At 46.9% G+C, this 16,913-nt stretch overlaps 1 protein-coding gene across 6 annotated transcripts in view; it reads left to right on the forward strand.

Annotated features, from left to right (window-relative positions):
* Positions 1–1,094: 1,094 nt before the first annotated feature.
* Positions 1,095–16,913, forward strand: part of ARHGEF6 (Rac/Cdc42 guanine nucleotide exchange factor 6) — a 100,075-nt gene continuing 84,256 nt past the window's right edge. For 5 of the 6 annotated variants that reach the window (XM_004773651.2, XM_004773652.2, XM_004773653.2 and 2 more), the window contains exons 1-3: positions 1,095–1,381; positions 1,595–2,021; positions 3,203–3,286. In XM_004773651.2, coding sequence (XP_004773708.1) covers positions 1,857–2,021; positions 3,203–3,286 — 249 coding nt within the window. In that variant the 5' untranslated portion in view covers positions 1,095–1,381; positions 1,595–1,856. Of the gene's footprint in view, positions 1,382–1,594; positions 2,022–3,202; positions 3,287–11,981; positions 12,344–16,913 lie in introns of those variants that run through there. The other variant, XM_045068217.1, reaches the window with a different exon arrangement.

Here is a 16,913-nt window from a genome sequence, read left to right on the forward strand (position 1 = left end):
GCTGAGCAGAGAGCCCGATGCGGGACTCGATCCCAGGATCCTGAGATCATGACCTGAGCCGAAGGCAGCGGCTTAACCCACTGAGCCACCCAGGCGCCCATTGTTCAGTGTTTTTAAAAAAGATTTTATTTATTTATTTGAGAGAGCAAGAGAGAGACCACGGACTGGGAGAGGGGGTGGGAGGGAGAGGGGAGGGGAGGGTCGGGGAGAGGGGAGGGGCAGAGGGAGAGGGAGAAGCAGACTCCTCGCTGAGCAGGGACCCTGACCCTGGGCTCCATTACCAGGACCCCAGAAAGATGACCCAAGCCAAAGGCAAACACTCAACTGACTGAGCCACCCGGGTGTCCCTCATTCAGCATTTTAAAACATCTACTGTGTACTTGGAGCTGCTGGGAACAGTGTTAATTAAACAAGATGGACAAGCCCTCTGCTCTAGGGAGGTTACATTCTGGTAGAGGAGACATACCAACAAGTAATAGTAGTGAAGTGTGATAAATGTTAGGCACAGGGCAAGAAGGGGAAGCTTTGAAAACATTTAGCAGGATCATCTAAGCTGATTATTTGGTAGTAGATGTTTAAAGCTGTGTTGAGAAGGCTTCGGAAGCTTAGCCGGATCCCCCGCGTGAGGAGGGGCAGTGACCGATGGGGAGGACCATGCCTTTGCCAGTTTAAGGCCATGCCATTCCCCATGGTCTTCTCATACCTTTCCCAACAGTATGTCTCTTTCAACTGGTTGTGAAAATGTTTGAGGATAATAAGATCTCTTGTTTTAGACGAGGATTGGTTTTTTTCAGAGCAGCATTTTCAATGCAAAGTGTTTCTTGTCGGGGAAGCATCAACTTTCCAGACTGTAGTATAGACAGAGGACAATCACTCTTTTGTTCTCAAAAGTTCTGTTTTTAAGTGTTTTGTACCCGCTCATGGGACTGTGTCTGCCCCTTTGCTAGGGGTACCACAGCTGGAGTGTGTAGTGGAACCAGGTCCAGAAAAAGAATTGCTAAAGAATGCAAGTAAACAGGATGTCAGATGTTATCCTTAGCCTGTTTCCCTAAACATAGCTTTTTTGGCTGCAAAGTAAAATACCATTCTTCTAGCTTCTGCTTCCACGCTGGGATGGCTGACGGCAGGCACGGTCTTCATTCGCTGGTTACGTTATCACCGTGCAATTCAAGGTGTTCTACAAGGAATGATCCCGAGACACCATCTCTGTGAGACAGGATGTGGACATCCGGCCACTTCTTGGAAGAATTTTCTCGGCCTACCTTCCCCATGAGGCTCAGATCTGTCTGACCTAAGAGCCAGTTGGCATCTTCCTCCTGACAGAAGCCAGATTTTCACTGGGGCTAGACTATTTATTGACAGTGTTTTCCCAGACCGGCCCGTGAGTGTCTCATTTCCAAGGTCCCCTCTGTTTTCCAAGAGCACTTGCTTCCTTCTCTCTCCTCCCTCCCCAGCCTCCTCCTCATTTCCTTCCTTTACAGCTTCTTGCACGGTTGGGTTTTTTTTTTGGGGGGGGGATGGTGTTTGTGTGTGTTTCTTCTTCTTCTTCTTTTTAAAAAAAAAAAAAAAAAACCCTAATGAATTTGTTTTGCAGGTTTGGACAAAGAAACCCAGCATCATCCAAGGATTTTTCTTTCTTCTATGTCTGCATCTTTTAAGCGCTCTCTCTGTGGCTTTAAGATCCCGGCATTCGAGTGGGTTCCACGGTTATCTAAGAAAAGTTGTCAAGAGGCTTTGCTCTGCAAGCCCCAGAAGAGAACTTATAAAAACGGAAGGCAGTAGCAGATGCAAGTACGGATGTGGCTTAGTCGTTGCAGCCGCCCCACGGAGCTGTGCAGAGCATACCGTCCTCAGCGATGAACCCAGAAGAGCGAATCGTGACATGGCTTATCTCCTTGGGAGTTTTAGATTCCCCCAAAAAGACCATCTGTGATCCGGAGGAGTTCTTGAAGTCCTCGCTGAAGAATGGGGTAGTGCTGTGCAAATTGATCAACAGACTTAGGCCTGGCTCTCTAGAAAAGGTAAGGGAGATGGGCAGTCTCTTTGCCATTGCTTACCACCAGAGAGCAGTAATAATGTAACCCTTGAGACGCTCTGTTGCCTGGGGCCTCCGGACTCTCCCACTTGAATCTCTTCCTGGGAATTTAGCATTCTCTCTTGTTTCTGTAGTCCAGAAAACACAGAAAATGAAAGGTTATCCTCTAGCAGTTGGCCCCCAAATATAGCAAAACCGTGATGCACCGTTGGTGCCAGGGGACAAGGAGAAAATACCCATATCATTTGCTCTGTCATAGAGAGACATGTTCTACCTCCCCGTGTACCAAGGGCATATTTTGAACTTGAGGTATATATGAATCTTTGTAATAAGGGGATGATTTATGACAGATATTGATGGTGTTTATTGACAGTTTGGCTCAAATCAATGTCGATTTTCTTCTCAAAGAAAGAAAATAGCCTTTGAAACAGAGGCAACCAGGAGAAATAATCCCAAGTGTCAGAAAGGTTTGTTTAAACAACAGAAAGCAGATACATGTGTTGAATGCAACATGTGTTCAAAGTGAAATTAACCTCAGTCTCTTTTCAAAAGCCTAAAGTTTTATTGTTGGAAAGCTACTAGGTCGTGAGGATGGGCAATTTCTAATGTAGGCACTTTAAGTTTAAAGGTCAGATCCCACAGCTAATGTCTGCAGGTTAACAGGGGATGTGACTGTGAGCATAACATGAGTTCTTTTGCCTTCTTGAACCGGTTTGTGTTTTTATTGAGCAAATTGATTTCCTTGTAAGTTTCCTTAAACTTGAAAAAAAACAGCATACAGAACTGTAACCAAATGTAGCAAACAGGAGAACAGGATTTTAATGTCCCTCATGGGGAGGAGGGAGCCAGGTAATAGATTAAAAGCAAGAACCAAACTCAGAAAACAGTCTGGATCCAATTCGCTACCCCCACACCTCAGCAGAAGGCAAAGAAAAGGTTTGTCAGTAGAGATAGAGGGTTTGGGACTGGAAGTTTGGTGACATTTGAAACAGACCGACCGTTTAGACTTACATCACTTCCTCCAGTGGTTGTTTCTCTTCCTGGATTGATAGCAATGTGGCCCTCTGTCTTAAAAAGCCTACTTATCTAGTTATCAGAACCTGAGGGCTAGGGTGTGCTTGGCATGGGACCACAGTGTCTGAGTGACATGTGACTCTGTTTCTCTAGTACTGCTTGGAGCCCCAGACCGAAGCTGACTGCCTCAACAACATTGGTGACTTCCTGAAAGGATGTGCGACCCTTCAGGTGGAGGTAAGCCCTGGGTTGATTTTGACCATCAAACATGGGTAGCATATTGTGGAAACCATGGTTAAGACTGGTGGTCTCCAGAGGTGGCGTGCTAGTTTGTCTAGCACTGAAAACCAGTGCCAAACTCAAACCAAACCAAACCAAATCAAAACTCAGAATAGGATATCTTTGAATACAGCATCCGAGCCCTGAAAGCAGGCTTCCGGTGACAGAAGTTATGTGTGGAGCTTCTCCGCTGGGGGAACTGGCTGCTCTGCAAGGGAGCGGGGTGGGGGGCGTGTCACTGTAATGCCTCTGTACTGGGGAAAGAGGAAAGTATATTGTCCCTTTTCCCCATTAACCCTTTAGAATAGAAGCCTTGAAAAGCCCAGAGAACCTGGCCCTGTGGTAGAAATTGTGTATTAAATTACATTGCCTTGTTTTATAGTATATGGATCTGTACAGTACATATGGGGGTCTTGCTAGAAAGGAGGTGATACTTTTGTCTGAGTGTCAAAGTACTTCTCTGCTCCTCTGTGTGTGTATCACATCTTTATTTGCAGAAGCAAAAACCATGGAAACAATATCAGTATCTAGCAATAGGGGAATAGTCAAATAAATGCTAGTACATTCAAATAATGCTGAAGTCTTACACATTCATTTAGAAAAGATGGTAGGTGGGGCGCCTGGGTGGCTCAGTGGGTTAAGCCGCTGCCTTCGGCTCAGGTCATGATCTCAGGATCCTGGGATCGAGTCCCGCATCGGGCTCTCTGCTCAGGAGGGAGCCTGCTTCCTTCTCTCTCTCTCTGCCTGCCTCTCAGTGTACTTGTGGTTTCTCTCTGTCAAATAAATAAATAAAATCTTTAAAAAAAAAAAGAAAGAAAGAAAAGATGGTAGGTTTTTTAACTTGAAGTCTAGTTGACATATATTATGTTAGTTTCATATGTACGACATAGTGATTGGACAATTCTATACATCACACAATGCTCACCACGCTGAATGTAGCTACCATATGTCACCACATAATATTATTTTTTTAAAGATTTATTTATTTAGCGGGGGATGGACAGAGGGAGAGACAGAATCTTGAAGTAGACTCCCTGCTGAGCACAGAGCCTGGTGGGCAGGTGGGGTGGGGGGAACTTGGCTTTGGGCTTGACATGGGGCTCGATGCCAGGGTCCTGAGATAATGACCTGAGCTGGAATCAAGAATTGGCCGCCTAACTGACTGAGCCCCCTCAGGTGCCCCTACAAGTTATTGACTATGTTCCCTATGCTGTGCTTGTCATCCCCGGGCCTGCCTTACTTTATAACTGGAAATCGGTGCCTCTTTGTCCCCTTCATCTCTTCTCTCTGTCCCCTCCCCTCTGGTAACCACCAGCTTATTCTCTGTATTTATGATTCAGTTTCTGCTTTGTTTGGTTTTTGGTTTTTAGATTCCACGCATGACGGAAATCATATGATAGCGGTCTTTCTTTGTCTGACTTATTTCACTTCGCATGATACCCTCTGGGTCCATCCATGGTGTCACCAATGGCAAGATTTCCTTCTTTCTGTTGAGTTGGTCAAGTGCATATATTCCACATCTGTGTCCATTCATCTCTTGATGGACCCTTGGCTGGTTTCCGTATCTTAGCTGTTGCAAATAATTCTTTGATAAGTGTGTGGTTGTGTATCTTTTTAAATTCGTGTTTTTGTTTTCTTCAGGTATTTGCCTCAGTGTTTTGATCTGTAAGATGGACACATTAATTGCTACCTCATGGGGTTGTTTTACGGATCAAATGAGATGCTACATAATAATTTTGAGCTAAGAGCTTGGACCCAAAAAAGATCTATGAGATGATAATGTATGTACAGAGCTCATCAGGGAAACAGGGACATTAAGAAGTGGAGACACGTTGTGACAGTAGTATTTGTGGAGAAGTATTCGTAGTGGGTTGATCATGGACTATGATCTAAATTGTTTGGGTTCAAAATCTCAGTTCTCTCTCAGCTTTGTGACCTTGGGCATGTTCCTTGACTGTGCCTCGGTCTCCCCATCTATAAAATGGGAATAATAACAGCACTTATCTCGTAGGATCAGTATAAGATGTCAATGCATTCATGTCCCCAGAAGAGTGCATGGCACATAGTAAGCATTTCTCCAAGTGTTAGCTATTATTAGTAGTAGTAATACAAGTCGCTTTGCCCCAGATAAACTTGGCTGGCTTCAGAATTTTTCCTAAAGTTAGCTACAGCATCAGGCTATAGTTGTCCCAGAATATTTTATCCAGGTGTCCCTGTTGCCCACTGTGAGCTGCGTGTGTCTGCATTGGCTCGTGTATGTGTGTGTGTGTGTGTATGTGTCTTTTGAGATAGGTGTAGCCTGAGACTTTTCTATATATCTTCTAGAATAACATCTACTATTGAATAGATCATGGTATTTTCCATTTTATTTGACAAATAAAAACATGGTGAGGCTGCCAATGATTTCTGTGCTGTGAAGCTGCCAGAAGGTATCCTGAGCTTCTTTGCAGTTCTCTGAGAATACTAGATGATACGGAAACACCTCCTGGGTCTAGCACTGTGGGAGAACGAATCGTTTCACAGAAGTGGATTTTTCTGATAGCTAATGCTTACTCGTTTAAGTACCAGTGCTTAAAATATTTTCACCCACTTTGGAGATGAATCTTTTTGAAAAATGCATATTAATATTCATTTCTTGAATGGAAGGCACTGGGTGTATTTTTATCTCTCTTTGATCATTGAGGCTGGCCTGAACATCGCAGGGGTATTGGAATAGGGCAGTATCTGGCACGCAGGCGAAGCACGTAACTTTCTCTAGTTTGGCAGACTGGGGTTGGAGTCTTGGCTCGGTCAGTTACTGACTGTGGACTCCAGGCAAAGTTACTTGTCCTCTTTCTGTTTCAGTTTCCTCATCTATATAATGGAGGCATTAACAACATGTACTGCATAGGATCGTTTTAAGGATCAAATGAGAGAATATACCCAAGGCATGAGATTGAAAGTGAAGCTGGGGGGGGGCGGTCCCACAGCCAGGAATATGCACCACCCAGTCTCAAGCTTCCAGGGAGCTAGGAGACAGACCGAGACACACATAACTACAAAGTTTTGTTTGTTTTTAAAGATTTTATTTATCTATTTGACAGACAGAGACCACAAGTAGGCAGAGAGGCAGCCAGAGAGAGAGGGGCAAGCAGGATCCCTGCTGAGCAGAGGACCTGATGTGGGGCTCGATCCCAGGACCCGATGCTGACCCGAGCCAAAGACAAAGGCTTAACCCACTGAGCCACCCAGGTGCCCCCCTATTACAAAGTGGTTTTTTTTTTTGTTGTTGTTGTTGTGTTTTTTTTAAAGATTTTATTTATTTATTTGACAGAGAGAGAGAGATCACAAGTAGGCAGAGAGGCAGGCAGAGATAGAAGGGGGAAGCAGGCTCCAGCTGAGCAGAGAAGCTGATGCGGGGCTCGATCCCAGGACCCTGAGATCATGACCCGGGCCGAAGGCAGAGGCTTTAACCTACTGAGCCACCCAGGCGCCCCTATTACAAAGCTTTTTCAATTATTTTTTTCAGTTGACTATATTTGACATGTGACCTGTAACCTTAAGGTGTACAGCATGTTACATTGCTGTATCTATATATTGTAATATGATTGCTGTCATAGATATACTTATCATATCACATAGTACTAGTACGATATTGTTGTCTATATTCAATATTACGCCAGGCATTAGACCACTGTGGCTCACTTAGTCCTTAAGCAATATCAGTGTTTATCTCCCCATCTCCCCATCCCGTGGTAACTACCATTTTACTGTCTTTTTTTCTGAGTTTAACTATTAAAAAAATTTTTTTTAAAGATTTTATTTATTTATTTGACAGAGAGAAAGACACAGAGAAAGAGCGAAAGCAGGGGGAGTGGGAGAGGGAGAAGCAGTCTTCCTGTTGAGGCGAGATCCAGATGTGGGGCTCCATCCCAGGACCCTGGGATCATGACATGAGCCGAAGGCAGAGGCTTAACAACCGAGCCACCCAGGTGCCCCATAAGTTTGACTTTTTTAAGGTTTTGTTTACTTAGACTTGAGAGAGAAAGGGTGAGAGAGCGCAAGTTGGGGGAGGGGCAGTGGGAGAGGGAGAGAGAGAGAATCTCAAGCAGACTCCCTGCTGGGCATGGATTCCCTAGTTGGGGGTTTGATCTCAAGACCCTGAGGTCATGACGTGAGCTGAAATCAAGAGTCAGGGGCTTAACTGACTGAGCAACTCAGGGACCCTGAGAACACACTATTACTTAGCTAAAGAAAGAGTTCTGGCTTGAAAGGGTTAGTTGGAAAATGTAGACAAATGTAGAAACCAGAGCTGGGGCAGCACAGTGATATCTTGAGTACTGGCTGTGGGGCACAGCGGCCCCATTAAAGAGCTGCTGGCTTCTGAACCTCTGGGTGGCCGGTGGGTCTCTCCAGGGGACCTCCATCCTTGTGCTCGCAGATGGCTATAGTGTCCTAGGGCCTCTAGAAGATCACACAGCTAGTAACTGAGAGGTCTGCTGAGACAGCTAAGAAACAAAGCCCTCTCTAAAGCACTTTCCCAACGTTGATATTTTGAAACATAGAAGTTTTTAAATTTTTATTATTTTTATTTATTTTTAAAGATTTTATTTATTTACTTGACATACAGAGATCACAAGTAGGCAGAGAGGCGGGCAGAGAGAGAGGAAGGGAAGCAGGTACCCTGCTGAGCAGAGGAGCCCGATGCAGGGCTTGATCCCAGGACCCTGGGATCATGACCTGAGCCAAAGGCAGAGGCTTTAACCCACTGAGCCACCCAGGCGCCCCCCTATAGAAGTTTTTTTAAATGTCATAAAGTCAAATTGATCTGTTTTTGCTGTTGTTTGTGTTTGGGGTATCATGTCTAAAAAAACCCCATTGTCTAATGCTAGGTCATGAAGAGTTATACATAATGTTTTCCTGTGAGAGTATTAGAGTTTCAGCTCTTACATTTAGGTCTTTGAATCATTTTGTGTTAATTTTTGTATATGGTGTGAGGTAGGAGTCCAATTCATTCTCTCTTTTTTAACGATTTTTTTATTTGAGAGAGAGAGAGAGCACAAGTGGGAGGAGGGGCAGAGGGGGGAGCAGACTCCCTGCTGAGCTCAGAGCCTGATGTGGGGGTGCATCCTAGGACCCTGAGATCACGACCTGAGCCGAAGTCAGATGCTTCACCAGCTGAGCCACCCAGGCACCCCCCAAATTCATTCTTTTAAACACTATTTTTGAAAAGACTGTTCTTTTCCCCACTCAATCAATTAATGTAGCAGTGTAATAAGTTTTCAAATCAGAAAGCATGAGTCTTCCAAATTTGTTCTTCATTTTCAAAATCATTTTGGCTATTCTGGATCCCTTGTATGCCCATATGGATTTTAGGATCAGCCTGTCCATTTCCACAAAAACAAACAAACAAAAAACCCACAAAAAACTCAGCTGGCATTTTGATAGGGATTGTGTTCAACCTGTAGATGGCTTTGGGGAATATTGCCATCCTAACAATACTGAGTCTTCTGATCCGTGAACACAGGATGTCTTTCTACTTATTTGCGTCTTTTAAAATTTCATTCAACAGTGTTTTGTAGTTTCTAGTGTGTGTATCTTATACCTCCTTGGTTCCTTTTGATGCTATTGTAAATGGAATTATTTTCTTAATTTCATATTTGGATTGTTCAGTGCAAGTGTATAAAGATACAACCAATGTTTGCTTATTGCTCTTGTATCCTTCAACTTTGCTGAACTTAACTCATCAGTTTGAATGTTTTTTTTGGATTCCTTGTGGATTTCTTATACAAGATCATGTCATCTGTGCATAGAGATAGTTTTACTTCTTCCTTCCAATCTAGATGCCTTTTATTTCATTTTCTTGCCTAATTTGCCTGGCTAGAACCTTCAGGTCAGTGTTGCATAGAAGTGATTAAAGTAGACATCCTAGTGTTGCTCTTAATCTTACGGGAAAGCCTTCAGTCTTTCACCATTAAGTAGGATGTTAGCTGTGGGTTTTTCATAGTGGGAGGAGGGGCAGAGGATTCGGACTGAAGGATTCCCTTCTATAACTGTTTTTTTTTTTTTTTAATTCTTTTCTTGTCCTGAAAGGGTGCTGGATTTTGTCAAATGCTTTCTCTGTATCTGTTAAGATGACTGTTGGTTTTCATCCTTTATGATCTTGATAAGTTGTATTACTTTGATTAGTTGTCATATGTTAGATCAATCTTGTAATGCTGGGATAAATCCCAGCGGGTCATGAGGTTGTATGTGCACATAGAGATGGATTTGTATACATCTGTGATTATTCTTGAAGCTTTTTTTTTTCATAGAAATGGAATTACTGTGTCAAAATTTGATAGATATTCTCAAATCCCCTTCAAAAATGCTATATGAAGCTCTACTCCCACCAGGTGAGTAGGAAGTGCCTTCTTCCTGATGTCCCTGGCAGGACTGGATATTATTTATCTTTCATATTTGCTAAAATGTTGGGTGAAAATGGTATTTCGTTTACTGCTGTAATTTGAGGTTCATGATCCTAGTGAGTTTGGGTATCTTCTGACCCCTTTATAGTTCACTTACATTTCCTTTTCTGTGAACCAGCTCTATCTTTTTTATGTGTTTCCAGAATGGAGAAGGCAGGAAGGACACTCAGGCCTCAAGAGAAAATCTTCTAGAACATATGGAAAAACCATTCTGGCAGTGTTTTGTTTTCTTCTTTTTTTTTTTTTTTGAGATTTTATTTATTTATTTGACAGACAGAGATCACAAGTAGGCAAAGAGCAGGCAGAGAGAGAGGAGGAAGCAGGCTCCCCAGAGCGGAGAGCCCGATGTGGGGTTCGATCCCAGGACCCTGGGACCATGACTTGAGCCGAAGGCAGGGGCCCTAACCCACTGAGCCACCCAGGTGCCCCGGTAGTTTTGTTTTCATTCTGCCTTTGAACTTGGGAGGAGGAGGGACAGATACAGTTCTTCTGATCAGTGGAGAGTGGCCTGGGTGCTACCTCTTTGACTACACTGGTCTGGCTACAGCCCCCATGCTCTGCTCCCGGCTTCACCTCCAGCTGATACTCCTCCTCTGTCCCCTGCTACCTCTGCTGCCAGCCCACTACTATCTCCTGTTTTGCTCCTGGGCCAAGCCTACTTTTATAAAAAGAGGTTTTGCTTATTGAATGTCTATGAGGCTCCATGAATGCTTCTCTCTATCTCTTCCTCCCTCCCTCCCTTCTTTTCTTTTCTCTCTCCTTCTCTTTCCAGTACCAGCTGGTATCAGTAGGGCTTTTCTTTGTCCCCGCCCCCTCATTGCCTCCTGTCTCCCTGAGTCACTCCATCTGCCTTGTCACTGGAACAGCATGGGTGCCATCCCCAAAGTGGGGCCTGTGGGATGGACGATCTGCCATTCCCCAGGGGCTGCTTTGCATGAAGGCCTTTCTGGAAGGGAGGCAGATCTACTAATGACCAAGAGTCACAGCTAAATCTCCTATAAGAGAGCTCCAGCTCTAGGAGAGCAGAACCATCTTGGAGGAGTGAGGCCTGAGGCCAGGTACCTGACCAGTAGCTGTAATGGGTATCAGTCAGACCCTCCTTCAAGGCCAAGTCTGCCACCTGTGTGAAGTCAGAGACCCCCCCACCCCTTCCCTAGGCCTCGGTTGATTCATCTGTGAAAGAGGAGACTAGAGTAGGGATTGGTAATGTCTAACTGTTGGGCACTCTATTTTTAACTGGCTCAATTCCAAAAGTTTCTGCTGGGCAGAGCTTTGTATATTTAGCCGCTCAGTTTGTGCTAGTGGGAAGAGTAAAGAGGCTATCGGAAGTTTTTTGTTTTTCCGGTTGAGCAAATCTGACACTCCTAATGGAATTTCCCTGAGTTCCAGGGCTCTGGCCGTCCTAATCTTTTACCGACTGCATCATATTTCTGTAAAAACTGGATTTCAAGTAAGGCAGTAAATATTCCACATCTGTCGTGAACCTTATTATGCTCCTAACAGGCCCCTTTGACCTGGGTCCTGTTACCAGAGAGCCCAGGAAGGGCATCCAGGGTAGTTGGGGAAGGGATGGGTGTTGAGGGCCGCCCGAGAGCGCTTCCTTTCTCGCCCTCCGGCTGGGCACAGAGCGGGGGGTTCCAGCTGGCGTCGGGGATCAGGAAGCGGGCCGCCAGGAAGGGCTTGTCCGCCAGGCCGGGATTCCCTCCCGAGGCCCCCGCAGTGGCCGGCGGCAGGCCAGGCGCCCGCGGCCCAGGGCTCGGTGGAGCCGGCGGCGGCAGCATGCGCAGTGTGGCCGTCGCCTTTCCACCGCGGCTTCTGCTGCTGCCACGGCTACCCGGGCGGCGGCGGCGGCTGCTCTGCCGCTGTCACTTCCAGTTCCTACTTCGGAGATCCAGGTCCGGGTCACCGCTTCCCCGCCGCTGGCCCGGTCCCTCCAGGCCGCCCTCCCTGCCGGGCTCTGGCTCTGGGCCCGGAGGGGCCAGCGCGCGCAGCCTGGCGGGGTCCCCGGGCCGCCGCTCCCGCCCTCCCGCCGCCGCCGCTGCCGCCGCCCCGCGCGCCCTGGCCCGGCTCGCCGCCAGCGCACCCCGCGGGCGCGTCTCCCGCAGCCCGCTCGGCGCCGCGCTCCTCCGCCTGCCGAGCCGCACGGCTCTGGAAGCAAGAACTCGAGGGCAAGAATCTGGCATCCCTTTAGATTTAAAAAAAAAAAAAAGGCATAAAGCAAATCCTTAGGCTTGAGAGGTGGCGGGCGCGGCACGGAGTTTGGAGACGGGCGCCCCCTCCTCGCCCGCGTTCGGGAGCAAAGTTGCAGCCGCCCCTCCCCGCCCGGGCGAGCCGAGCCCAGCTCTCCAGTTTCGCTCGGGTGGCGGCCGCGCTCAGGGCAGGGTCCCCTCTCCGGCTCGGTGCACGGTTCCCGCAGCCTTGGCACGGGCTCGCCCGCCCACTCGCCGGCCCCGTGACTCGCGAGGGCGAGCCGCTTCCAGGAGTCAGCGGCGGCGGGTGCGCGGCGCGGCCGGAGCGAGCGAGCGAGCGAGCGAGCAGCGGGAGGAGCAGCGGGCAGCGGCCGAGCCAGGTGACCTGTCTGGGGGCGACGGGGTCAAGGGAAGGGGAGGACGCGAGGGCCGGGGTGGGGCCGAAGGACCCTCGTGCAAAGGAGCCGCCCTTCCTCCCCCTGCCGTGGCTCGCAGTCCCAGCCGTGAGGTCCGCTCTCGCCCGGGCCTGGCAGTGCCCTGGGATCCCGGGGGCCCGGAGGGGGAGGGGGGCGGGGGCCGAGGGCGCGGAGCGAGGACGCGCCAAACTTAGGGGCGAGTTGTCCGGCTCCGGCCTCCGGCTTTGCAGAGGACAGGGTTCCTTCTTTCCCGGGGAACCAGGGCAGTAGTCGATAGTACTGTTTTGGATACTAATTTGATGCCTGCCCTCACCGCCCCCCCCCCACCCCTCAGTCCCCGGCATCGCACGTTTGGGGAGATTTTCAGCATTGAGCACACAGGTCGGTCGCAGGAATGGTTTGTGGATGGGGTAGGACCTGTACTCTGCAAGGTGTACCAATGTGCCTGTAGTTAATTTCGAGTTTTCATTTTCCAGTCATTTAGGAACCCAACAGGTATTTGAGCTATTTCGTTTCTTAGCTCTAGAGTGGAGAGCCCTTAAGTTTATCTCTGTCTCTTCAAAAATCTTATTTTTATTTTTGGTTTGTTATTGTTTGGGGCTGTATGGGTGACTCACATGATTTTTTTCTTCCCTTTTCTTAATGTGTAGTGGGAATACAAATGGAATAAGGGAATATATTAGCCTATGCAACTACTTATGGTTTTATGAATAAAAACGTCACGTAACCCCTGAAAAAAAAATCACACAATAGGATAAATTTCAGTTGATGTTCTGTAAAGTATTAACAATTTTAACAGCAAGATTCTAAGGTCCAACTGCTTTTCTAACTTCTATTTGCCTGGAAAGCCCACAATTTGTCCTTGAACTTCCTATCTTAATTTTGACATTGACCATGGTAAGAGGAGCTTGGATGACATCATTTGCTCCAGCCACAGTTCTGGTGTTTTGTGACTGAGAGCACCTCTCTCCAAAATGTTAAGGCCTGGGCCTGCCCTTGGACTTCAGCTGAGGCATTTCCAAGGATTTCTCTTAAGCAGAGTATTACGCTACATGCCAGGCAGTGCTGCAGTCCCTTCTTACATAAGTGAGCTTCAGGCTGGGTGTGCTTGGAGCGGTTAATATCAGAGAGTTCTCAGTCTCCCGGGGGTGGTGGTGGTTGGAGATTGGAGTTTGGAACAGAGTAAATTTGCAGCTTCCATCGTCGTCTTGCATTTCTTTGCTGCTCATTTTTTTTTTTTTTTCAAATGCCTTCTACGTACCTTATCTGAAACTCGCAGGGCCCTTGCAAAGCATGTAGGAAACCAAAAAGTTAGTTAACCAGTCATATGCAGCTTACCAGTCACAGCATCAAAACTCCAACCTAGGTCTTCTGCTCTCAGCTCAGCGCTTTTTTGTTTGGTTTGTTTTTACTGAACTATGACATTTTATACAATAGCGTTTCATTTGGCACATTTTACGGATGGTGTGTCTTCCAAGCTACTCGTTTTTCTGTTCTTTTTGCCAACTCACATCTTGGCCTTGTCTTTGCTCGCACAGGGCTGGCGCTGTTCTTAAGGATGAGGGCAGGAGAAAAGCCTTCCAAAGGAGGGTCTGTGGTTTGTATTTACGGACAGTCTGTGTCCTCTCCATTCATCTTCAGGAATAGCAGGTTTGACATCATTAGTCCAGGTATAATATTACTCCAGTCTTTACAAAGAAGCTCATTCAGGAGGAGAAATTGGAGAGTGTGGGTTTTGTGCATTTGCAGCGATCTGCTCATCCCTGTGCTTAGATGCAAAGGAGGAAAAGGAATGGAATAGCTACCACTGAGCCACCACTTCTTAAGAACCTGCTGCTATATTCTAGGTACTGTGCTTGGTGCTTTACCTATATTACCGTTTCATCCTGCCAGCAATCCTGGGAGGGAGGTGGTGGTGTGCCCATCACACAGCGGAGGAAACTGAGGTTTGGGGACCATCCAGACAAATGTCAGTGCAGATCAGAACATCACTGCTGATGGGTCTGGCTCCAGAACTCGTTCCCTTTGCCATGTACCAGACTGTCCCCCAAAGGAGCTATTGATAAATACAGGAACACTAAGCCCCTTGGTTTTCAGATATGGCTGTACATCAGAGCCATCTTGGGAGTTTCTATAAAATACAAATGTGAGGTTTCCCCCCCCAACTGAGCACTGAGCCTAATTGGTCTGTAAGTGGAGCCCAGGCCTGGGTATTTCCTTTCTTTTCTTTATTTCTTCTTCTTCTTCTTCTTTTTTTTTTTAGAGAGGGAAAGGTGTAGAAAGAGGGAGAGGGAAAGAGAGAATCCTTTTTTTTTTTAGGATTTTATTTATTTACTTGACAGAAATCACAAGTAGGCAGAGAGAGAGGGGGAAGCAGGCTCCCTGACGAGCAGAGAGCCCAATGCGGGGCTCAATCCCAGGACCCTGGGATCATGACCTGAGCCCAAGGCAGAGGCTTTAACCCACTGAGCCACCCAGGTGCTACAAGAATCTTTTTTTTTTAAGATTTATTTTTATTTATTTGACAGAGATCACAGAGAAGCAGGCAGAGAGAGAGGAGGAAGCAGGCTCCCTGCCGAGCAGAGAGCCCAATGCGGGACTCAATCCTAGGACCCTGGGATCATGACCTGAGCCCAAGGCAGAGGCTTTAACCCACTGAGCCACCCAGGCTCCCCCACCTTTTTTAAAGATTTATTTATATATTTGAGAGAGAGAGAGAGAGTGCATGGGAGGGCAGAATAAGAGGGGGAGAGAATATGAAGCAGACTCCCCGCTGAGCATGGAGGCTGACATGGGACTCTATCTCCCAACCCCAAGATCATGACCTGAGCCAAAATCAAGAGTCACGGCCACCTGGGTGGCTCAGTCAGTTAATCATCTGCCTTTGGCTTAGTTCATGATTCTAAGGTCCTGGGATCGAGGCCCATGTCAGGCTCTCTGCTCAGTGGGAAGCCTGCTTCTCCCTCTCTCTCTGCAGCTTCCCCTGCTTGTGCTCTCTCTCTCTCTGTGTCAAATAAATAAATAAAATCTTTAAAAAAAACAAAAACAAAAATCAAGAGTCAGCTACTTAACCAACTGAGCCATCCAGGGGCCCTGGTATTCTTTTTTTTTTAATGTTTGAATAAACTTCATATTGAAATATAATGTGAATTCAGAAGTCGCACAAATTCTAAGTATATGGTTTGATTGAACCTTTACAAATTGAACACATCCATATAATCAGCACACCAATTAAGAAACACAACATTCTCATCCCCTGGAAGCCACCTTCCTGCCCCTTCCCAGTCACACCCCTCACCAGTGGACCCCACTGCCCTGACTTCTAAGACAATAGAGTCACTTTATTCTGTTTTGACATATATGAGTGGAATCATATAGTAGGTACTCATTTGTATACAGTTTCTTTTACTCAGGGTAACATTTGTACAAGTCATCCATGTCGTGGGGCCAAACGGTTCATTCTCTTTATCGCTGGTCATATCCTATCCTGTGGCTGTACCATCTTTTGTTTATCCATCCACCTGCTGGTGGCCGTCTGGGTTGTTGCCAGCTTTGGGCTGCTGTGAACAGTGCCGGTGTGCGCCGTGCGTGTCTCGTGCCCGGCTTCTGGTGCTGGGTTTGTACATGGGAATGGAACTGCTGGATCACAGGCTATGTCTGTGTTCAGCTTCGTAGGTTCTGCCCAGCAGTTTCCCAGAGTCACCGTGTCTTGTAATTAGTTTGTTTCTTGGAAGGTCCCCAAGTGATCCTAATGTGCAGCCAGATGTGAGAACTACGTCCGTGGTTTATCTCGAATTCAGCCATCTAGCAACCTCCAGTGTCTGCCACCTAATTGAGAACCGTAAAGAAAGAGATACCAAGCTTCCTCCAGAATCTCGGATCTTCTAGAAAATCTTCTCTGCTGGATCCGGCAGTTATCGTCTTCATTCCCATAATCCTTTGCGCCAGGCTCTCTTAATGCTGGCGGGCCACTCCTGATAGGGATCTGTGGACACATTTATCTCTCTCCTAGTCTTGGCACTTCTCAAAGGCAGGAAGCTGAGTTTGATCATTCTTAAAATGCCAGCATTCAATATAACATGTGCCCCTAGTAGGTACTCAGTAAATGTTTAGTGGCTAAATGACCAATAGCACGAGTGAGTGGTGAGGGAAGGTCTGGATTGTAGAAAAGAGCCCCCCCCCCCCCAATCGTTGCACCAAGGCTTTGGCACTTCATTCCCGGGAGATTGCCTCAGGATCTCACTTGAAGCCTAATGACTTTTACTTCTCTAAGCATGTTGGAATTATGGGTAATCTGGTTGCTCATCCCCAAACGGATTAGAAACAGAAAATTAGATTAGATAAGGTATGTGGAAGCACTTTGCAAATTGGAGAACAGCATGGAGATAGAAGGTTGTGATAAAAGGAGAAAGGGGGCTGCGAGGGCCTGGATGTGCCGGCAGTGGCAGAAAGAGTACATATCCATGTACAACATGGAAGAAATGAAATCAACAGCACGCCCGGAAAGGAGACAGGGAGACTCTGAAAAGCAGAC

This window comes from Mustela putorius, unplaced genomic scaffold (genome assembly GCF_011764305.1).
Source record: "Mustela putorius furo isolate JIRA1106 unplaced genomic scaffold, ASM1176430v1.1 tig00003899_pilon_pilon_pilon, whole genome shotgun sequence".
NCBI classification, from domain to species: Eukaryota; Metazoa; Chordata; class Mammalia; order Carnivora; family Mustelidae; genus Mustela; species Mustela putorius.